This window comes from Zea mays, chromosome 2 (genome assembly GCF_902167145.1).
Source record: "Zea mays cultivar B73 chromosome 2, Zm-B73-REFERENCE-NAM-5.0, whole genome shotgun sequence".
Lineage (NCBI taxonomy): Eukaryota > Viridiplantae > Streptophyta > Magnoliopsida > Poales > Poaceae > Zea > Zea mays.
In genome coordinates this window covers 172,126,246-172,149,674 of record NC_050097.1, presented here as the reverse complement: position 1 = coordinate 172,149,674, position 23,429 = coordinate 172,126,246, and the positions used below count along the sequence as shown (strand labels likewise).

The 23,429-nt window shown below is 47.4% G+C and overlaps 1 protein-coding gene and 1 long non-coding RNA gene across 2 annotated transcripts; both read right to left on the bottom strand.

Moving 5' to 3' along the window:
* Nucleotides 1-15,773: 15,773 nt before the first annotated feature.
* LOC103649079 (ADP-ribosylation factor GTPase-activating protein AGD12) lies at nt 15,774-19,950 on the bottom strand. Its single transcript, XM_008673425.2, has 7 exons — nt 19,889-19,950; nt 19,454-19,551; nt 19,036-19,120; nt 18,647-18,722; nt 18,421-18,477; nt 16,210-16,265; nt 15,774-15,882 (listed from the first exon to the last, which is right to left on the bottom strand). Exons 2-7 carry the CDS (start codon nt 19,503-19,505, stop codon nt 15,789-15,791), a joined length of 420 nt encoding a protein of 139 aa, XP_008671647.1. The 5' UTR covers nt 19,506-19,551; nt 19,889-19,950; the 3' UTR covers nt 15,774-15,788.
* Nucleotides 16,370-17,092, bottom strand: LOC111590890 (uncharacterized). The gene is made up of 3 exons (XR_002750030.2): nt 17,078-17,092; nt 16,588-16,686; nt 16,370-16,498 (listed from the first exon to the last, which is right to left on the bottom strand). It is a non-coding gene; the product is annotated as an uncharacterized lncRNA (long non-coding RNA).
* Nucleotides 19,951-23,429: the final 3,479 nt, after the last annotated feature.

Below are 23,429 nucleotides of genomic sequence, written 5' to 3'. Positions count from 1 at the left end.
TGGCTGCGGCCTCGAGCCCACCAGACGTGTTGCCGGCGTTAGCACCGCCTTCTGCCGAGGCTGTTGCCGTTCTGGCCGTGGAGCCACCCGTCGCCGCCGACGCTGAGATGGCCGAGGCACCGCTACTCGATGCCTCGGAGGAGGGGTGCGCAGAACCGCGACCCGTCCTGGGGAGCGGCAACCTCGTCCTCGCGCGACGCAGTCCCGACGGGCGGCGTTAGTCGCTCCGGTTCTGGACCAGTGGTGCTTCGGATCCCCTCTTCGTTCTTGACGATGAGCGAGAGGAGCAGTCTTGGGACGTGCTTCGTGAGTGTGCCGAGGCAACGGTGGGGTCGCTTCGGTCGACCTTGGAGGTCCTTTGCAGGGACGTTCCCAAGATCCTCCAGGTAAGGATTTCAGGCATACCTTTCACGTGATCAAGGCATTCTTTGTGACGCCCCACTTCCTTTCCTCAGGATCTGACGGATCTAAGCGCCGCCAAGTCGTCGTTCATCCGTCGCGAGGCTGATGTTTGGGGTTTGCTGCGGTTCCTGAGGACCACGCTTGCCGAGGCTACCGAGCGCCGAGGTGGCAGACCTTCGGTTGCTCTGTGTCGATCTGGGAGCGGAGGCAGCGGCGGCACGCGCAGAGGCACAACGGCAGCAGTTGGAGCTTGGCTAGGTCATCGGCGAGCGGGACCAATCTCGGGGCCGGGCCGCCGAGGCTGAAAGCCGGGCTGAGGCCCTTGGAGACCAGCTAGCCAAGGCGTCTGCTCGAGCCGGAGTCCTTGCGGCAGACCTAGCCGTGGCCCAAGCCGCATCCTCGGAGCAGCGTGCCCGAGCCGAAGGTATGTCTTGGTTGTTTTAAGATTTTGATTCAGCTTCATTCTTCAACTCGTGTTTGAAGACTTCTGCTTTGGCTGTTTGCAGAGCTCGAGTCTGCCCTCGATGAGTCCACCAAGGCACTTGCCCAGGCGGCCGAGCAGAGGGAGGCCGACCACGTGGCCATGTCCGAGGCTATCTCGGCCTTCTGCCGGGTCTTTGGTCTTGACGATGTCCCCTCGGGGAGCTCCCCTCAGAGTCGCCTGCAGGCCTTGGGTGACCACGCGCGCGGCAGACTCCACGAGGCGCTGCATCACGGCGTCAGGCGGGCCTTCGCCGTGCTCGCTTCCCACTATGACGTGGATCTCGAGCGGGTCAGCGAGGGGTATTGCCTTCCCGACGAAGATGAAGTTGCCCTGGACGAAGTCCAGAGGCTTGTCGCTGCCGCCGCGGGCCCAAGCGCGGTGCTGGCGACCACCTTCGAAGCAGAGATCCTTACGCTTGCGCCATCGTCCGAGGCCAGGGTGGATCTCGTCGAGGGTGGAAACGAAGCCGAGGGCGCAGCTCCTTCTCCGGGCGACGCCTGATTCTGCCGGAGCAGTTTATTTTGAATGCGTATGTGTCTTTTGCGGCCGCCGAGGCCCGAACACTTTGTCGTCGTAATATAAAGCTGTGTCTCTTTTCCTCCTGTTTTGCGTATCCGGACTCGTTCGTCAGTAGCAGGATTGCTTACCCAAGTAAGAGTTATTTTTCGCGGTAGGTGACGAGTGAGGTATCCGTATCCCGGAGGCGTAGGAGTCCCTCGGCTCGATCGGCCTTGCCACTTACATGCACTCTTATTCGTTTCTCGGGGTCCTGTTACTGATATAGCCGGGAGACACGAAAGTCGTTTTGGTGGAAGACTTCTTTCGAGGAAAATTTTGACGCAGAGGGGGTTCGCCCCTTCTAGCCCCCGAGGGAGGGTCGGGCTTTGCCGAGGCAAGGCTGACCCTTCCTTGATGGTTAGGCTTTATTGGCGTACGTAAATGAGGTGTATGAACGACTTGAAAACATCTTAAGGGTCGAAGCGACGTAGCTGTCGGATGTTCCAAGCGTTGCTGTAGACCTCGCCTTGACTATTGGCCAGCTTGTACGTTCCGGGCTTCAAAATCTTGGCGATGATGAATGGCCCTTCCCAAGGAGGCGTGAGCTTGTGGAGCCCTCGGGCGTCTTGTCGTAGCCGAAGCACCAAGTCGCCCACCTGGAGGTCTCGGGATCGAACCCCTCGGGCGTGGTAGCATCGCAGGGACTGCTGATACCGCGCCGAGTGTAGTAAGGCCATGTCCCGAGCCTCTTCCAGCTGGTCCAGTGAGTCTTCTCGGTTGGTTCGATTGCTTCGGTCGTCGTACGCCTTCGTCCTCGGGGAACCGTATTCTAAGTCTGTGGGCAAGATGGCCTCGGCCCCATAGACTAGAAAGAACAGCGTGAAGCCCGTGGCTCGGCTCGGCGTTGTCCTCAGACTCCAGACCACCGAGGGGAGTTCCTTCATCCATCGCCTGCCGAACTTCTTGAGGTCGTTGTAGATCCACGGCTTGAGTCCTTGCAGAATCATGCCGTTGGCACACTCTACTTGCCCATTCGTCATGGGGTGAGCTATAGCGACCCAGACCACCTGGATGTGGTGATCCTCGCAGAAGTCCAGGAACTTTCTGCCGGTGAACTGGGTGCCGTTGTCGGTGATGATGGAGTTCGGGACCCCAAAGCGATGGATGATTGAAAGGGAATTAGGCTTACACCTAGTCCCTAATTAATTTTGGTGGTTGAATTGACCAACACAAATAATTGGACTAACTAGTTTGCCCAAGTGTATAGATTATACAGGTGTAAAAGGTTCACACTCAGCCAATAAAAAGACCAAGTTTTGGATTCAACAAAGGAGCAAAGGGGCAACCGAAGGCACCCCTGGTCTGGCACACCGGACTGTCCGGTGTGCCACCGGACATGTCCGGTGCACCAGGGGGACTCAGACTCAAACTCGCCACCTTCGGGAATTTCCGGAGGCGACTCGGCTATAATTCACCGGACTGTCCGGTGTACACCGGACAGTGTCCGGTGCGCCAAGGGAGGTCGGCCTCAGGAACTCGCCAGCTTCGGGAAACTCCAACGGCTAGTCCACTATAATTCACCGGACTGTCCGGTGTGCACCGGACTGTCCGGTGTGCACCGGACTATCCGGTGTGCACCGGACTGTCCGGTGTGACTCCGGAGCAACGGCTATCTCGGCGCCAACGGCTACCTGCTGCGCAATAAATGCGCGCGCAGCGCGCGCAGATGGCAGGCGCGCCCATGCTGGCACACCGGACAGCAAACAGTACCTGTCCGGTGTGCACCGGACACCCAGGCGGTCCCACAAGTCAGAAGCTCCAACGGTCAGAATCCAACGGCAGTGATGACGTGGCAGGGGGCACCGGACTGTCCGGTGTGCACCGGACTGTCCGGTGCGCCATCGAACAGACAGCCCAGCCAACGGTCAAGTTTGGTGGTTGGGGCTATAAATACCCCAACCACCCCACCATTCATTGCATCCAAGTTTTCCAGCTTCCAACCACTATACAAGAGCTAGCATTCATTGCAAAGCACACCAACAAGAGATTAAATCCTCTCCCAATCTCATTCAAAACCCTAGTGACTAGAGAGAGTGATTTGTAGTGTTCATTTGAGCTCTTGCGCTTGGATCGCTTCTTTTCTTTCTTGATTCTTTCTTGTGATCAAACACTCACTTGTAATTGAGGCAAGAGGCACCAATTGTGTGGTGGCCCTTGCGGGAAGTTTGATTCCCAAGTGATTTGAGAAGAGAAGCTCACTCGGTCCAAGGGACCGTTTGAGAGAGGGAAGGGTTGAAAGAGACCCGGCCTTTGTGGCCTCCTCAACGGGGAGTAGGTTTGAGAGAACCGAACCTCGGTAAAACAAATCCGCGTGTCTCACTTTACTATTTGCTTGCGATTTGTTTTTCGCCCTCTCTCGTGGACTCGATTATATTTCTAACGCTAACCCGGCTTGTAGTTGTGATTATTTTGAGAATTTCAGTTTCGCCCTATTCACCCCCCCTCTAGGCGACTATCAATTGGTATCAGAGCAGGTTCTTCATTAGAGCCTAACCGCTCGAAGTGATGTCGGGAGATCACGCCAAGAAGGAGATGGAGACCGGCGAAAAGCCCACTACAAGCCACGGGAGCACTTCATCGGAAGAGTCCCGCACCAAGAGGAAGGAGAAGAAGAAGGACTCCTCCAAACGGAAGGAGAAAAAGTCTTCCTCTTCTCACCACAAAGAGAAGAAGGAAAAATCTTCTTCCCACAAGCCGCATCGGAAAGGCGACAAGCACAAGAGGATGAGGAAAGTGGTCTACTACGAGACCGACACTTCATCAACATCGACCTCCGACTCCGATGCGCCCTCCGTCACTTCTAAGCGCCAAGAGCGAAAGAAGTATAGTAAGATCCCCCTACACTACCCTCGCATTTCCAAACATACACCTTTACTTTCCGTCCCATTAGGCAAACCACCAACTTTTGATGGTGAAGATTACGCTAGGTGGAGCGATTTAATGCGATTTCATCTAACCTCGCTCCACAAAAGCATATGGGATGTTGTTGAGTTTGGTGCACAGGTACCGTCAGTAGGGGATGAGGACTATGATGAGGATGAGGTGGCCCAAATCGAGCACTTCAACTCTCAAGCAACAACAATACTCCTCGCCTCTCTAAGTAGAGAGGAGTATAACAAAGTACAAGGGTTGAAGAGCGCCAAGGAGATTTGGGATGTGCTCAAAACCGCGCACGAGGGAGACGAGCTCACCAAGATCACCAAGCGGGAAACGATCGAGGGGGAGCTCGGTCGGTTCCGGCTTCGCAAAGGGGAGGAGCCACAACACATGTACAACCGGCTCAAGACCTTGGTGAATCAAGTACGCAACCTCGGGAGCGTAAAGTGGGATGACCACGAGATGGTTAAGGTTATTCTAAGATCTCTTATTTTCCTTAACCCTACTCAAGTTCAATTAATCCGTGGTAATCCTAGATATACTAAAATGACCCCCGAGGAAGTTATCGGGAATTTTGTGAGTTTTGAGTGCATGATCGAAGGCTCGAGGAAGATCAACGAGCTTGATGATGCCACCACATCCGAAGCTCAACCCGTTGCATTCAAGGCAACGGAGGAGAAGAAGGAGGAGTCTACACCAAGTCGACAACCAATAGACGCCTCCAAGCTCGACAATGAGGAAATGGCGCTCGTCATCAAGAGCTTCCGCCAAATCCTCAAGCAAAGGAGGGGGAAGGATTACAAATCCCGCTCCAAGAAGGTTTGCTACAAGTGTGGTAAGCCCGGTCATTTTATTGCTAAATGTCCTATATCTAGTGACAGTGACCAAGGTGACGACAAGAAGGGGAGGCGAAAGGAGAAGAAGAGGTACTACAAGAAGAAGGGCGGTGATGCCCATGTTTGTCGGGAGTGGGACTCCGACGAAAGCTCAAGCGACTCCTCCGACGACGAGGACGCCGCCAACATCGCCGTCACCAAGGGACTCCTCTTCCCCAACGTCGGCCACAAGTGCCTCATGGCAAAGGACGGCAAAAAGAAGAAGGTTAAATCCAACTCCTCCACTAAATATGAGTCTTCCAGTGATGATAATGCTAGTGGTGAGGAAGATAATTTGCGTACTCTTTTTGCCAACCTTAACATGGAACAAAAGGAGAAATTAAATGAACTAATTAGTGCCATCCATGAGAAGGATGATCTCTTGGACTCCCAAGAGGACTTCCTAATCAAGGAAAATAAAAAACATGTTAAGGTTAAAAATGCTTACGCTCTACAAGTTGAAAAATGTGAAAAATTGTCTAGTGAGCTAAGCACTTGCCGTGAGATGATTGACAACCTTAGAAATGAAAATGCTAGTTTAAATGCTAAGGTTGATTCTCATGTTTGTAATGTTTCAATTCCCAATCCTAGAGATAATCATGATGATTTGCTTGCTAGGATTGAAGAATTAAACATTTCTCTTGCTAGCCTTAGATTAGAGAATGAAAATTTGATTGCTAAGGCTAAAGATTTTGATGTTTGCAAAGTTGCAACTGCCGATCTTAGAGATAAGAATGATATACTTCGTGCTAAGATTGTAGAACTTAATTCTTGCAAACCATCTACATCTACCATTGAGCATGTCACTATTTGTACTAGATGTAGAAATGTTGATATTGATGCTATTCATGATCATATGGCTTTAATTAAACAACAAAATGATCATATAGCAAAACTAGATGCTAAAATTGTCGAGCACAACTTAGAAAATGAGAAATTTAAATTTGCTCGTAGGATGCTTTATAATGGGAGACGCCCTGGCATTAAGGATGGCATTGGCTACCTAAGGGGAGACAATGTCAAACTAAGTGCCCCTCCTAAAAGATTGTCAAATTTTGTTAAGGGCAAGGCTCCCATGCCTCAGGATAACGAGGGTTACATTTTATACCCTGCCGGTTATCCCGAGGACAAAATTAGGAAGATTCATTCTAGGAAGTCTCACTCTGGCCCTAATCATGCTTATATGTATAAGGGTGAGACATCTAGTTCTAGGCAACCAACCCATGCTAAGTTGCCTAAGAAGAAAATTCCTAATGCATCAAATGAACATATCATTTCATTTAAAACTTTTGATGCATCCTATGTTTTGACTAACAAATCCGGCAAGGTCGTTGCCAAGTTTGTTGGGGGCAAACACAAGGGGTCAAAGACTTGTGTTTGGGTACCCAAAGTTCTTGTTTCTAATGCCAAAGGACCCAAAACAGTTTGGGTACCTAAAGTCAAGAACTAAATTTGTTTTGTAGGTTTATGCATCCGGGGGCTCAAGTTGGATACTCGACAGCGGGTGCACAAACCACATGACAGGGGAGAAGAAGATGTTCTCCTCATATGAGAAAAACCAAGATCCCCAACGAGCTATCACATTCGGGGATGGAAATCAAGGTTTGGTCAAAGGATTGGGTAAAATTACTATATCACCTGACCATACCATTTCCAATGTTTTTCTTGTAGATTCTTTAGATTACAATTTGCTTTCCGTATCCCAATTATGTCAAATGGGCTACAACTGTCTATTCACTGATGTAGGTGTCACTGTCTTTAGAAGAAGTGATGATTCAATAGCATTTAAGGGAGTGTTAGAGGGTCAGCTATACTTGGTAGATTTTGATAGAGCTGAACTCGACACTTTCTTAATTGCTAAGACTAACATGGGTTGGCTCTGGCACCGCCGACTAGCCCATGTTGGGATGAAGAATCTTCACAAGCTTCTAAAGGGAGAACACATTTTAGGATTAACAAATGTTCATTTTGAGAAAGACAGGGTTTGTAGCGCATGCCAGGCGGGAAAGCAAGTTGGAGTTCATCATCCACACAAGAACATCATGACGACCGATAGGCCGCTTGAGCTACTCCACATGGATCTATTCGGCCCGATTGCTTACATAAGCATCGGCGGGAGTAAGTATTGTCTTGTAATAGTGGATGATTATTCTCGCTTCACTTGGGTATTCTTTTTACAGGAAAAATCTCAAACCCAAGAGACCTTAAAGGGATTCTTGAGACGGGCTCAAAATGAGTTCGGCTTAAGGATCAAGAAAATAAGAAGCGACAACGGGACGGAGTTCAAGAACTCTCAAATCGAAGGCTTCCTTGAGGAGGAGGGCATCAAGCATGAGTTCTCCTCTCCCTACACTCCACAACAAAATGGTGTAGTGGAGAGGAAGAACCGAACTTTGTTGGATATGGCAAGAACCATGCTTAATGAGTACAAGACACCGGACCGGTTTTGGGCCGAAGCGGTCAACACCGGCTGCTACGCCATCAACCGGTTATATCTTCACCGAATCCTCAAGAAGACATCCTATGAACTCCTAACCGGTAAAAAGCCCAACATTTCATACTTTAGAGTTTTTGGTAGCAAATGCTTTATTCTTGTTAAAAGAGGTAGAAAATCTAAATTTGCTCCTAAAACTGTAGAAGGCTTTTTACTAGGATATGACTCAAACACAAGGGCATATAGAGTCTTTAACAAGTCCTCAGGACTTGTTGAAGTTTCTTGTGACGTTGTGTTTGATGAGACTAACAGCTCTCAAGTAGAGCAAGTTGATCTTGATGAGATAGGTGAAGAACAGGCTCCATGCACAGCGCTAAGGAACATGTCCATTGGGGATGTGTGTCCTAAGGAATCCGAAGAGCCTCCACACGCACAAGATCAACCGTCCTCCTCCACGCAAGCATCTCCACCCACTCAAAATGAGGATGAGGCTCAAGTTGATGAAGAGCAAAATCAAGAAGATGAGCCACCTCAAGATAATGGCAATGATCAAGGGGGAGATACAAATGTTCAAGAAAAGGAGGATGAGGAAGAACCAAGGCCGCCGCACCCAAGAGTCCACCAAGCAATCCAACGAGATCACCCCGTCGACACCATCCTCGGCGACATTCATAAGGGGGTAACCACTCGATCTCGTGTTGCACATTTTTGTGAACATTACTCCTTTGTTTCCTCTATTGAGCCACACAGGGTAGAGGAAGCACTTCAAGATTCGGATTGGGTGATGGCGATGCAAGAGGAGCTCAACAACTTCACGAGGAATGAGGTATGGCATTTGGTTCCACGTCCTAACCAAAATGTTGTAGGAACCAAATGGGTCTTCCGCAACAAGCAAGATGAGCATGGTGTGGTGACAAGGAACAAAGCTCGACTTGTGGCCAAAGGATACTCCCAAGTCGAAGGTTTGGATTTTGGTGAAACCTATGCACCCGTAGCTAGGCTTGAATCTATTCGCATATTATTGGCCTATGCTACTTACCATGGCTTTAAGCTTTATCAAATGGACGTGAAAAGTGCCTTCCTCAACGGACCAATCAAGGAAGAGGTCTACGTTGAGCAACCTCCCGGCTTTGAAGACAGTGAGTACCCTAACCATGTCTATAGGCTCTCTAAGGCGCTTTATGGGCTCAAGCAAGCCCCAAGAGCATGGTATGAATGCCTAAGAGATTTCCTTATTGCTAATGGCTTCAAAGTCGGAAAAGCCGATCCTACACTCTTTACTAAAACTCTTGAAAATGACTTGTTTGTATGCCAAATTTATGTTGATGATATTATATTTGGGTCTACTAACGAGTCTACATGTGAAGAGTTTAGTAGGATTATGACACAGAAATTCGAGATGTCTATGATGGGGGAGTTGAAGTATTTCTTAGGATTCCAAGTAAAGCAACTCCAAGAGGGCACTTTCATTAGCCAAACAAAGTATACTCAAGATATTCTAAGCAAGTTTGGAATGAAGGATGCCAAGCCCATCAAGACACCCATGGGAACAAATGGGCATCTCGACCTCGACACGGGAGGTAAGTCCGTGGATCAAAAGGTATACCGGTCGATGATTGGTTCATTGCTTTATTTATGTGCATCTCGACCGGACATTATGCTTTCCGTATGCATGTGTGCAAGATTCCAATCCGACCCTAAGGAATCCCACCTTACGGCCGTAAAACGAATCTTGAGATATTTGGCTTATACTCCTGAGTTTGGGCTTTGGTACCCTCGGGGATCCACATTTGATTTACTTGGTTATTCCGATGCCGATTGGGCGGGGTGTAAGATTAATAGGAAGAGCACATCGGGGACTTGCCAGTTCTTGGGAAGATCATTGGTGTCATGGGCTTCAAAGAAGCAAAATTCGGTCGCTCTTTCTACCGCCGAAGCCGAGTATATTGCCGCAGGCCATTGTTGCGCGCAATTACTTTGGATGAGGCAAACCCTGCGGGACTACGGTTACAAATTAACCAAAGTTCCTTTGCTATGTGATAATGAGAGTGCAATCAAAATGGCCGACAATCCTGTCGAGCATAGCCGCACTAAACACATAGCCATTCGGTATCATTTTCTTAGGGATCACCAACAAAAGGGGGATATCGAGATTTCATACATTAACACTAAAGATCAATTAGCCGATATCTTTACCAAGCCTCTTGACGAATAAACTTTTACCAAACTTAGGCATGAGCTCAATATTCTTGATTCTAGGGATTTCTTTTGCTAACTTGCACACATAGCTCATAAATATACCTTTGATCACGTCTCTATTGTATATGCTATGACTAATGTGTTTTCAAGAGTATTTCAAACCAAGTCATAGGTATATTGAAAGGGAATTGGAGTCTTCGGCAAAGACAAAGGCTTCCACTCCGTAACTCATCCTTCGCCGTCGAGACTCTCCATCCTTGGGGGAGAAAACAAAAGGACTTCGTCTTTGGTATAATCTTAACTCATTTATTTATGACCAAAGGGGAAGATAGCACTTAGAGGGCTCTAATGATTCCGTTTTTGGCGATTCATGCCAAAGGGGGAGAAAGTATGGGCCCAAAGCAAAAGGACCGCACCACCACCAATTTCAAACCAATTTCAAAAACTTAGTGCTTTCCAAAAGTATTTATCAATTTTTATCCTATTGTGTTCAAAAGGAGAAGAAAATTAACTTAGTGCTTTCCAAAAGTATTTATCAATTGTGTTCAAAAGGAGAAGAAAATTAGTTTTTTAAAAAATGTATATCAAAACCCTCTTGAACACTAAGAGGTGGATCTCCTTTAGGGGGAGTTTTGTTAAGTCAAAGGAAAAGCATTTGAAACAGGGGGAGAAAATTTCAAATCTTGAGAATGCTTTGCAAACTCTTATTCATTTACCTCTGACTATTTGCAAAAGATTCTTAAAATGGATTTACAAAAAGAATTTGCAAAAACAAAACATGTGGTGCAAATGTGGTCCAAAATGTTATATAAGAAAGAAACAATCCATGCATATCTTGTAAGTATTTATATTGGCTCAATTCCAAGCAACCTTTACACTTACATTATGCAAACTAGTTCAATTATGTACTTCTATATTTGCTTTGGTTTGTGTTGGCATCAATCACCAAAAAGGGGGAGATTGAAAGGGAATTAGGCTTACACCTAGTCCCTAATTAATTTTGGTGGTTGAATTGACCAACACAAATAATTGGACTAACTAGTTTGCCCAAGTGTATAGATTATACAGGTGTAAAAGGTTCACACTCAGCCAATAAAAAGACCAAGTTTTGGATTCAACAAAGGAGCAAAGGGGCAACCGAAGGCACCCCTGGTCTGGCACACCGGACTGTCCGGTGTGCCACCGGACATGTCCGGTGCACCAGGGGGACTCAGACTCAAACTCGCCACCTTCGGGAATTTCCGGAGGCGACTCGGCTATAATTCACCGGACTGTCCGGTGTACACCGGACAGTGTCCGGTGCGCCAAGGGAGGTCGGCCTCAGGAACTCGCCAGCTTCGGGAAACTCCAACGGCTAGTCCACTATAATTCACCGGACTGTCCGGTGTGCACCGGACTGTCCGGTGTGACTCCGGAGCAACGGCTATCTCGGCGCCAACGGCTACCTGCTGCGCAATAAATGCGCGCGCAGCGCGCGCAGATGGCAGGCGCGCCCATGCTGGCACACCGGACAGCAAACAGTACCTGTCCGGTGTGCACCGGACACCCAGGCGGGCCCACAAGTCAGAAGCTCCAACGGTCAGAATCCAACGGCAGTGATGACGTGGCAGGGGGCACCGGACTGTCCGGTGTGCACCGGACTGTCCGGTGTGCACCGGACTGTCCGGTGCGCCATCGAACAGACAGCCCAGCCAACGGTCAAGTTTGGTGGTTGGGGCTATAAATACCCCAACCACCCCACCATTCATTGCATCCAAGTTTTCCAGCTTCCAACCACTATACAAGAGCTAGCATTCATTGCAAAGCACACCAACAAGAGATTAAATCCTCTCCCAATCTCATTCAAAACCCTAGTGACTAGAGAGAGTGATTTGTAGTGTTCATTTGAGCTCTTGCGCTTGGATCGCTTCTTTTCTTTCTTGATTCTTTCTTGTGATCAAACACTCACTTGTAATTGAGGCAAGAGGCACCAATTGTGTGGTGGCCCTTGCGGGAAGTTTGATTCCCAAGTGATTTGAGAAGAGAAGCTCACTCGGTCCAAGGGACCGTTTGAGAGAGGGAAGGGTTGAAAGAGACCCGGCCTTTGTGGCCTCCTCAACGGGGAGTAGGTTTGAGAGAACCGAACCTCGGTAAAACAAATCCGCGTGTCTCACTTTACTATTTGCTTGCGATTTGTTTTTCGCCCTCTCTCGTGGACTCGATTATATTTCTAACGCTAACCCGGCTTGTAGTTGTGATTATTTTGAGAATTTCAGTTTCGCCCTATTCACCCCCCCCCTCTAGGCGACTATCAATGATGTTGGTGAAGAACGCCACCGCCTGTTCGGACCTGATGCTGTTTAGGGGTCGGACCTCGATCCACTTGGAGAATTTGTCGATAGCAACCAGCAGGTGCGTGTAGCCCCCGGGTGCCTTCTGCAAGGGACCGACGAGGTCCAGACCCCACACAGCGAACGGCCAGGTGATGGGTATTGTCTGTAGAGCCTGAGCGGGCAGGTGGGTCTGCTTTGCGTAGAATTGACACCCTTGGCAGGTGCGTACAATCCTAGTGGCGTCGGCCACCGCGGTTGGCCAGTAGAAACCCTGTCGGAAGGCATTTCCAACGAGGGCTCGAGGTGCTGCATGGTGACTGCAAGCCCCCGAGTGTATTTCTTGTAATAACTCCTGACCTTCGGCGATGGATATGCATCGCTGGAGGATGCCTGAGGGGCTGCGGTGGTAGAGCTCCTTCCTGTCACCCAGCAAGACGAACGACTTGGCGCGTCGCGCCAGTTGCCGAGCTTCGGCTCTATCGAGGGGTAGCTCTCCTTGGTGGAGATATTGCAGGTACGGGGTCTGCCAATTTCGGTTAGGCGTGACCCCATTCCACTCTTCCTCGACGCGTAGTGCCCACCCTTGGGGGCCGAGGGTGCCTCGGGCTGAGCCGAGGGCACCTCGAGCAGGACCGAGACCTTCTCGGGCTCGGGCGTGTCGTCGGTCTTGACTGAGGGTTGATGTAGGTCTCGGGAGAAGACGTCGGGAGGGACTGTTGTCCGCCCCGAGGCTATCTTAGCCAGCTCATCCGCAGTCTCGTTGTATCGTCGGGCGATGTGATTGAGTTCGAGCCCGAAGAACTTGTCCTCCAGGCGCCGAACCTCATCGCAGTAGGCTTCCATCTTCGGGTCGCGACAATGGGAGTTCTTCATGACTTGGTCGATGACAAGCTGCGAGTCGCCACGAGCGTCGAGGCGTCGGACCCCTAGCTCGATGGCGATGCACAACCCGTTAACCAGAGCCTCGTACTCGGCCACATTGTTGGACGCCGGGAAATGGAGGCGCAGCACGTAGCGGAGGTGCTTCCCGAGGGGTGAGACGAAGAGCAGGCCCGCGACCGCTCCTGTTTTCATCAACGACCCATCAAAAAACATGGTCCAGAGTTCCGGTTGGATCGGAGCTGCTGGAAGCTGGGTGTCGACCCATTCAACCACAAAGTCCGCCAAGACTTGGGACTTGATGGCCTTCCGAGGGGCGAACAAGATAGTCTCGCCCATGATCTCCACCGCCCACTTTGCAATCCTACCTGAGGCCTCTCGGCACTGGATGATCTCCCCCAGGGGAAGGATGACACCACAGTCACTGGATGAGACTCGAAGTAGTGTCGCAACTTTCGCCGCGTCAGAATTACCGCGTACATTAGCTTCTGGATTTGCGGGTAGCGGATTTTGGTCTCGGACAGCACTTCACTGATGAAGTAGACCGGCCTCTGGACGGGCAATGTGTGCCCCTCTTCTCGTCTCTCGACCACGATCGCGGCGCTGACCACCTGAGTGGTAGCGGCGACGTAGATCAAGAGGGCTTCTCCGGCAGCAGGGGCACCAAGATGGGCGCGCTGGTAAGGAGCGCCTTTAGGTTCCCGAGGGCTTCCTCGGCCTCGGGGGTCCAAGTGAAGCGCTCGGTCTTCCTCAAGAGGCGGTACAGAGGTAGGCCTCTTTCGCCGAGGCGCGAGATGAAACGGCTCAGGGCCACAAGGCATCCCATGACCCTCTGTACTCCTTTCAAGTCCTTGATGGGGCCCATGTTGGTGATGGCCACGATTTTCTCCGGGTTGGCCTCGATGCCCCGCTCGGAGACGATGAACCCCAGGAGCATGCCTCGGGGGACTCCGAAGACACACTTCTCGGGATTGAGTTTTACGCCTTTCGCCTGAGACACAGGAATGTCGTTTCAAGGTCGGAAAGGAGGTCGGAGGCTTTCCTCGTCTTGACTATGATGTCATCGACGTAAGCCTCGACCGTTCGACCAATGTGTTCTCCGAACACGTGGTTCATGCACCTTTGGTATGTCGCACCCGCATTCCTCAAACCGAATGGCATAGTAACGTAGCAGTACATGCCAAAGGGTGTGATGAAAGAAGTCGCGAGCTGGTCGGACTCTTTCATCCTGATTTGGTGATACCCTGAGTAGGCATCGAGGAAAGACAGGGTTTCGCACCTAGCAGTGGAATCCATGATTTGATCGATGCGAGGCAGAGGGTAGGGAACCTTCGAACATGCTTTGTTTAGACTAGTGTAGTCTACACACATCCGCCATTTCCCTCCTTTATTTCTCACAAGCACAGGGTTGACAAGCCATTCGGGATGGAATACCTCTTTGATGAACCCTGCAGCCATCAGCTTGTGGATCTCCTCGCCTATGGCTCTGCGCTTTTCTTCGTCGAATCGGTGCAGAGGCTGCTTCACGGGTCGGGCTCCAGCTCGGATATCCAGCGAGTGCTCGGCGACATCGCTCAGTATGCCAGGCATGTCCGAGGGACTCCACGCAAAGACTTCAACGTTCGGGCGGAGAAAGTCAACGAGCACTGCTTCCTATTTGGGGTCGAGCTCGGAGCCGATCCGGATCTGCTTGGAGGCGTCGTTGCTGGGGTCGAGAGGGATGGACTTAACCGTCTCAGCTGGCTCGAAGTTGCCGGTGTTGCACTTCGCATTTGGCGCCTCCTTGGAGAGGCTCTCCAGGTCGGCGATGAGGGCCTCGGATTCGGCGAGGGCCTCGGCGTACTCCACGCACTCCACGTCGCATTCGTACGCGTGTCGATACGTGGAGCCGACGGTGATGACCCCGTTGGGGCCCGGCATCTTGAGCTTGAGGTAGGTGTAGTTGGGGACGACCATGAACTTAGCGTACACTACAGGAAACTGGTTAAAGAACGTGGGTGAAAAACCGTCGAACTTAATGTAATAGGCCGTCGAACTTACCATAAGAACGTGGGTTTACCGACGAATATAGCCGACGACGATTTTTGGACGAACTTAGACAATTAAGTTCGACAGCCCCGACGAACTTAACGTTAAGAACGTGGGTACCGTCGAACTTAACATTAAGAACGTGGGTACCGTCGAACTTAACATTAAGAACGTGGGTTTTTAAGTTCGACGGGGGCCGTCGAATTTTTTCCCTTAAGTTCGACAGCACCCACGTTCTTACATTTAAGTTCGACGGGGTCAGGTGGCCGTCGAACTTATAGGTCCTGCGTGGGTCGGCGAGGGTTGTCCATTAAATTCGACGGTACCCACGTTCTTAACGTTAAGAACGTGGGTACCCACGTTCTTAACCCTTTTCCAGAAAAAATAAAAAATACAGAAATGAAAAATTAGACACACATAATAACACATGCAACACAGAATATCACATACAATACAAATTTCAAACACATGGATATATGTACATATCACAAATTCACACAAGTCCAAATACATAAGTTCACAAATTCACATGGCGCTCAAGTGTCTCACGCAGTCCCTCGGCGGTGGCGGCGCACACACGTTTTACTAGGACTTGCCAAATATCTGCTTTAGTTCGTCTTACATAGACCAGATAGCTGTCATCAGCATCTTACAACGTTTTTGCATGCCTGCGCCCAAAGTCTCACTCCGCACTACACGACTGCTAGCAACCAGTTTGCACCTCCTACAACATCCAGTGGTTAGTCTTCGTCTTCTTCGAAGTCCCTGACCTTCACATCTGCATCTTCCCCATATTGGATACAGGTGTCGATAGAAGATAGCACATATTGTATGCTGCAGAAACAGGGCCAGTATGGGATATGTGAACCAATCACCATTTTGCATAAATATCCACAAATATCATGGCAAAAGAAATGTCAGCAAGAATGAATCGGTGAGGGAATTCATTTCAAACTAGCCAAGTCCCCTTCCTTTTCATTCAAACCCCCCATATATCCTGTTGCGGTCTTTCATAAAGTTGCCAGATTCTAGGGTCAAATCAAACATGATTTTGTAACAGCACGAGAACACGTAATAGATTACTACTGCATCAGTGTCTTCCAGGTCAAATGTGGTATATGAATGTGCATCTGTAGGAAATATTAGAAGAAGAAAAATCACCTGCTTTCCTTTCTCAAATCAAGTGGAATGAAACTAACCATGCTGTAATCATCAACCTACACAATGGAATTGAGATTAATATTGCAAGTGGAATGAAACTAACTATGCAAGGGAGGAAAGAAATAAAACATTTGCAAGAGAGGAAAGAAATAAAACATACTTCTACATCTTTTTTGTTGGAGACCAGATCCATCTTTGAAAGGATGTTGATATGAGGAAGTTCAAGCTGAATCATAGCAGATAGAGAAGCCATGCAACCACTGATGTATTTTGTTACATCGCTGACAAACTGGATCATGAAAAAATAACCGTACTCAGGCTTGGGTTTTGGTTCAATATATCTTCATTGTCAAGAAAATTTCTATTCATGATTCAAACCTGTGAATCAAGAAGGTAAACAGCGCAAACGTTGAAAATTTTCCGTTTCAGGTGCTCGACAAAGTTCCGCAGAACTGGAACATGTGTGAAGAGTTCAATCTGGCCTAAAAAGCAACATGCAAAAGCTTATTAACCACTACACATAATGTCAACCCTGTAAATATGTAGTTTTCATGTATATAATAATTATTAGAAATACATACTCCCTCCATTTTTTTATTTGTCGTGTTTTAGTTCAAAAATGAACTAGCGGACGACAAATATTCGAACACGGAGATAGTACAAACTAGCATTGTTAAACACAATAGATGTAACCCAAAATGGTATTTTGTATATAATTGGTGGACATGTATAATGCACAAGGCCACAAGCAGTAAAAAAAATGATTGCTTGTTTTTTCACATTCATGTAAGTGGCAAGAATAAGAGAGATGAAACTGTGCAACTATTATAAAACAATTAAAGCATGCAAAGATGAATCGAGAATATACCAGGGCAATCAAACACAAGATAATCATCATCTAAGTAGTTCTCTAGTTGTTCATCAAACCAATCATCCAAGCTGTCTTCAAGGTGCCTGAGGTTTTGTTAAGGAAACAGAAACTGAAAGCATAAAATCCTAACAAAACAAACTCCATGAACATAAGGAACAATATCTTCATGAATTATTACATTGTCATAAGTTGGCTACATTAGTCCTTGAGCCAATCCATCCTGCAACATTCTGTCTCATCAGTTTACATCCAATGATTGCATGATCACATTTTACAGGGCTTATGTTCTAATGGTCAAAGTAATGAACTGTGCCCTTTAAAATAATATGTAATAAATGTTGAAACTCAAAATATCGGTCTCACAGAACAAACAAGTGCAAAAAAAGGTAAAGCAAATCTAGTTTCAGCTCATAACAGTCTGCCTTTGCAGGTCCAACCCATTAGCAATCAATACGTGTAAAAATGCACCAGCAGAAGTGCATTAGTTCAGAACTAGAATCATTTGGATACAAGGAAAATAATTAAAAGGTTCTAATGATAAAACTTACAAGTTTTAGAGGTCCACAGTTTCGAGGAACAGATATCTTAAGCACTTCATTCCATACCGGATTCAGATCACTTTTTTTAACCGTCGATTGAGCTTTATGCAGTTAGAACCAATTGTTGAATTTTTGGAGCAAAACTAACATGATAAATAAAATGATTTGTGTATATAAACTTTATATAAATATACCTGCCCTCCGAGCGTTAAAACAACATATGGATCACTTGTTAGCATGTCTCTAACGGCCAAGTTGGTGCCTTTGACCAGTGTGATATTCAACTCTCCAACAAATTCTCTTGTATCTTCCTGTGATAAATTTGTAACGGTAAGGCAGATTGACAAAATCACTAAAACCATACAAGTTTCAATGAACATGCTCCATCACAGACATGCAATTGCTATGCGAAAATCATATTAGCCAGGAAATAGGTGAGATAAATATAAAAAAATGTAAGACATATTTCTCAGCACAACTTACAGATACATCCTTCCTTGAAGTGCTAGAGAAATTGCTATCTACACTCTTCACAGAAGTGGTAGATTTAAAAGATGATCTTGATGAAATGCGCAGACTTGGCTTCAAAAAATCTTGTGTCTCATACTTAGCTCTGTATATAAAAAAGATAAGGGATTATTATACACACGAACATTGGTGACATTACAGAGCACCGATGGAACAGTTAGCAGACCTTATAAATTTTGTCCTATATTCCATCGTTGAATCTGGTTTAGGTTTTGGGCGATCTTTTGGAAGAAAAGCCTCATAAATTGAATTTGCATGTGAGTTTCCACCAACCTCAACCATGGAGTCGATATCACTATCAGACCAATCATCCAAAGTTACAGATAAAACCTGATGGAGAATAGCGAAACCATGAAATGAGTAAGGAGTCTAAGCATGAACTATGACAGACTAAAGATCATAAGAGTACTGAAAATGCTGATGAGTTTGAAGGTGCATTGACATATATGTACAGTACAATGAAAAGAAATGTAAAAGAAGTTTGTCATGTTCAAATAACCTTTGAGATGTCAGGACCAAGTGCCTTATGAACATCTCCACATTTTAAGCAAAGAAACACTCCAATATTAGCAGATCTGAAATGCACAAAAAACAAATAGCTTTTACAACTTATGTATAATGAAATGAAATAAAAACAAAATAAAGTACTGTGCATATTGGACATTTATTTTTGTTTGTTTTGTAATCAATGGCATGGGTATAGTAGCAAAGCTGTGTGTGTACACATGGGCGCTCCATTGCATTCTGTCTTCATATAAAAGAAATCAATGATCCAGTTTATCAACATAAAAAGGAAGGATCTTTTGTAGAGAAGCCATGTAAGTAGCTATCTTCTGAAATGATAAACATAATAATAGAAGTTCAATGAGAAACAATGACGTCACTTACGCCCATTTGGGATCAGGTGCACCACAGTCAGCACATATCCTATTATCACTTTTTATCATGAGATCCTTCAATTTTCTTGCTTTGCCTATCAAACAATGAACAAGAATTTAGCAAAAAAAAGTGCATGTGACAGAAAATAAAAGGAACCAAAGATTCACTTGCTACTATTTGTGGAGTTGAATAACATAATATTGACAAATCAAGGTATAGCACAAAAATACACTCTTATATCCTATTCAATAATATACAATATAGTGAAGTTCATGCCAGAAATTTGTTTGTTTATTGAATTATGACTGTTATTGTATTGTCATGTACTTATGTCATCGTTATTCTTTAGATGTAAGCATGTTACAGAATAGAAGCATGGCACATGGCATATAACATATACCATGTTATCAAAGAGTATCTTATATACCTACAACAGGCTTAGTTGACTTGATGTGTTGGTAGCGATTAGCAGTACTCATCTTTGCGGCGCAACTTTGGATAACTCACGAAACGAACTACTTGGACCTGCAGACAAGATATGGATTAGCCGGAGTTGAGGATCATTTTCTTATCATGATGAAACAAACAAACATGTCAAATGAGAGAACAAAAAATGAAGCTTTTTATTTCATAAGATGAGAACATAGCTCCATGATACACACGAATCACTATACAGCTGTTGGTCCCTCACTACAAATGAAGTTGCACTAGCCAACGAATATCAGGCCAAATATAACTTAAAGTCTGGTTGTTTAAAAATGAAGTGAAATAGAAGAATTAGTGTTGGAGCTGGAACAAATTTGTGAATACTGGATATCAAGCTCACAGGGTTGGCCCGTGAAATTTCTTTCATATTTATCACCTAGACAACTGAAACGAAGTGGAAGAACCCATCATCCTGGTAATTATGTCTGGCTGGCTTCGCTCATGTTGATAAGCTCTGCAATCACAATATGTACATGACTACAAGGCAGAACAAGACCAATGGTCCGCCCTTGCCTCTGCCACCACAATACCCCAAAGGCGGTGATCACCCAACCCCAAAGGAATATGCAAGTGACATGTGTTCTGAAGCCTGGCAGAAAGAAATCGCCATAGATCAGGCAGGACTACAAACTAAAATATATAGCATGAACAACTATTGGTGCTTGGCGTGAGGAGGGGGGATCGTGAGTATCGGACATTGGTATCTGTTTATATCTCACCAGTATCTCAATTTCATCCAAAGCATGAACCACCCTATTATTCCATACAATAAGAGCTGGGATGTTTATGGATTGTCCCAGCCTTCCGATGCGATCAACCTAGATTCCATTCCAACAGTGTGTGTTGATGGTTGCGTTCAGACGAGAAATCGCATGAAATGCCTACATAATTCAAACTCTCTAGTGGATAGTGAACAGCTATTGCCTCCAATTGTAATGCATTCTAGATGTGCTAACCAAACATGGCGACCGGTCTCAAAGAGAAACTAAGTAAAAAATCAAACATGTGGATTGCAGAATCACAGATAATGAAGATAAAAAAATGGGGGAGGGAGGGGGGGTACATGCCATGTAAGTGGAATTCCAATGTGTTGTTGGGGACACAATACCCCTTGTAGCGCCTGACAGGGTCGTGGACACTCCGCGTTTTCACCATTTCCACGCCGTCCTGGACCTAGGGCTCCGGCGGCCCATGCCTCGGTGCGTGCTCCTTCGACGGTGGCCGTCCTGGACCCGGTCCTCTCGCGCGCCGACAACGTCGCTTGTTGCTCTGCCAGCCATGGCGCGGAGTAGCAAGTCTGGAGGGATCTTTTGCAAGCGGCATGTAACGCCCTGAATTTGGGGGTAGAATTTTTTCTTCTTTTCTCTCACCAAATTCGGGCGTTACTCTTTTCTTTTCTCGTTCCCTCGCTAAACTTTGACCTTTTCCAAAGTTTTAGCGGGGTTCGGCTTGGAATTCCCGTGTTAAGAAAAACCCTAAATTACCTTATGTTGTTTGATGCACCATGCCGAACTATGCATTCTTTGATTGCTTAGGAATGTAAGTGCATTCATCTAAGAAGATCGGATTTAGAAAAGAAGAAAAACCTTTTCTTTCTTTTTCTTTTTCTTTTTTCTTTCTCTCCCTCTTCCTTTTCTCTCCCCCGCGCCGTGGGCCGCGCCCTGGCCGGCTCAGCCGCCCCCGCCCGCGCCCCCTTTTGGGCCCAGTTGGCCCATGCCGCCCCCCCTCCCTTTATTTTTCCCAAAACCCCTCTCCCTCCCTCTCATTCTCTCTCTTCCCCACCCCAGCCGCCGCCCCCTGCAGCTCGGCCGCCCCGCCGTTCGGCCGCCCGTCCCCGTCCCCGGTGAGGTCCCCCTCCCCCTCTCCTCCCTTCCCTCTCCCTCTCCTCTCCTCCCTCCCCCTCCCCGGCCCAACCGCTGCCCAGCTCGGCCGCCCTTGGCCGGCTCGGCCGCCGCCGCCCCTGCGCGCCCTGCCCCGCCCCCTGGCCGGTTCGGCCGCCCACCCGCCCAGCTCGGCCGCCCGCCTGCCCTAGCCGCCGCCCCCTGCGCGCCCCAGCTCGGCCGCCCCCCTGCCCCGCGCCCGCGCCCTGCCCAGCCGCCCCTGCCCCAGGCCGGTTCAACCGCCCCTGGCCGGTTCAACCGCCCCCCCTCTTTTTTTATTTTCATTTTATTTTTATTACTGGTATGTGTTTTATTTTAGGCAGGTTGATCATTGTTCATGTTATTGAAACAGGAAATTTAATTTGGAATTCCGTTACGCTAGTTGATTCATATAATCAATTGTTTATCCAGTTCAATATTGATCAACTAAAAATGACTAGGTTCCCATTAGTGCATATAACTAAAATTCTTTTGTTAGAACCAATTGTAACTAATCGTTAGTGCATAAGCTTTAACCCCTGCGAGACCTTTTCCCGTTTCTTTCTAACCATAATGAATGCGATATCGAATGTCATACTTGATGCATATTCACTTTATTTGTTCCCTTGTATGATGTACTGTTTGTTTTCCAATTTGAATGGATGAATGTATGTATGCTTGCAATCGCATAGAGAACGATCCGGTCGAAGAGCCCGAGGAACTCGCAGGAGAAGCCCCTGAGCAGCAGTCGGTTGGTGGAGGCAAGTGTCCTTTGACCTATCTCTGTCCTATTCATTATTTAATTCACCTCCCGCATTACACATTTATACCTAAGGATTGACTAGCTTTTGTTGTCCATGTCCTTGTTTACCTATCTGGGTTGGATTATTATTATTATTAGTTAGCTTTATGCTATTGCTCAACTCTAATCAATGAACATGATGAGATTATCTATGATACGCTGTTTTCCCTTCTCTTATTATGATGTTGTACTTGTGGCTTTAAGGGGGCTCGAGCGGTTTCTCGAGTGCCTCTCCGTAAGGACCTATTCTATGGATGACCGCCTGGGAAAACAGTGCAACCATGAGGGTAGAATGGGGTGCCCTTAGCTGAATAATTAGAGGATCCGGGATGTAGTTCACTTAGCCGTCGTGCCGTCAATGGGGCTCGGTGTATGCGGCTCGCTCTGCCAAGGTTGATTTGTCCCTTGGGGAGGAGTGCGGTACATTTAGGAAACCTAATGGGTGGCTACAGCCCCGGGGAATCTTTGTAAAGGCTACGTAGTGATGCCCTGCTAGGCCACCTAGGTAGTGGTCAATGGGGAGTAGCTCTCTCCGGGCAGAAAGGGAATCATGGCTTGTGGGTAAAGTGCACAACCTCTGCAGAGTGTTTGAAAACTGATATATCAGCCTTGCTCGCGGTTATGAGCGGCCAAGGGAGCTCCAGTGATTAGTGGTACTTGATCAGAGGCATTGTGGTACAGGTGGCTATGAGAATCGATGGTTTTGGTTATGACTATGGTGCTGGTAAGTGGTATTCTTTCCGTTTGGAAAGGGTACATCGGGTTAATAACTTGGGTAATGCTAAAACTTGGCTTTCTACTAGTAAGTAATAATCTGACCAACTAAAAGCAACTGCTTGACTTATCCCCACATAAAGCTAGTCCACTACAGCCAAACAGGATACTTGCTGAGTATGTTGATGTGTACTCACCCTTGCTCTACACACCAAACCCCCCCCATCCCCAGGTTGTCAGCATTGCAACCACTGCTCAGGCGAAGATGAAGCTTTGGAAGGAGACTTCCAGGAGTTCCAAGACTACGACGAGTTCTAGGAGTGGGTTAGCGGCAACCCCCAGTCGACTGCCTGTGAAGGCCGCAGTTATCTACGTTTCTTTTCCGCACTTTGATTTATTGTAAGAACTATATGGACGTCTCAGACGTATGATGTAATCAACTATTATTCCCTTTTAATACTATTTTGAGCACTGTGTGATGATGTCCATGTTATGTAACTGTTGTGTACGTGAATAACTGATCCTGGCACGTACATGGTTCG

Coding starts and splice junctions, on each gene's coding strand:
- LOC103649079 (XM_008673425.2), bottom strand. CDS start 19,505: ATGAGTACTGCTAATCGCTACCAACACATCAAGTCAACTAAGCCTGTT. Junction 18,723..19,035: donor GCACCTGATCCCAAATGGGC/GTAAGTGACGTC, acceptor TGTGCATTTCAG/ATCTGCTAATATTGGAGTGT. Junction 16,266..18,420: donor ATATCGACTCCATGGTTGAG/GTTGGTGGAAAC, acceptor TCCATTGTGTAG/GTTGATGATTACAGCATGGT.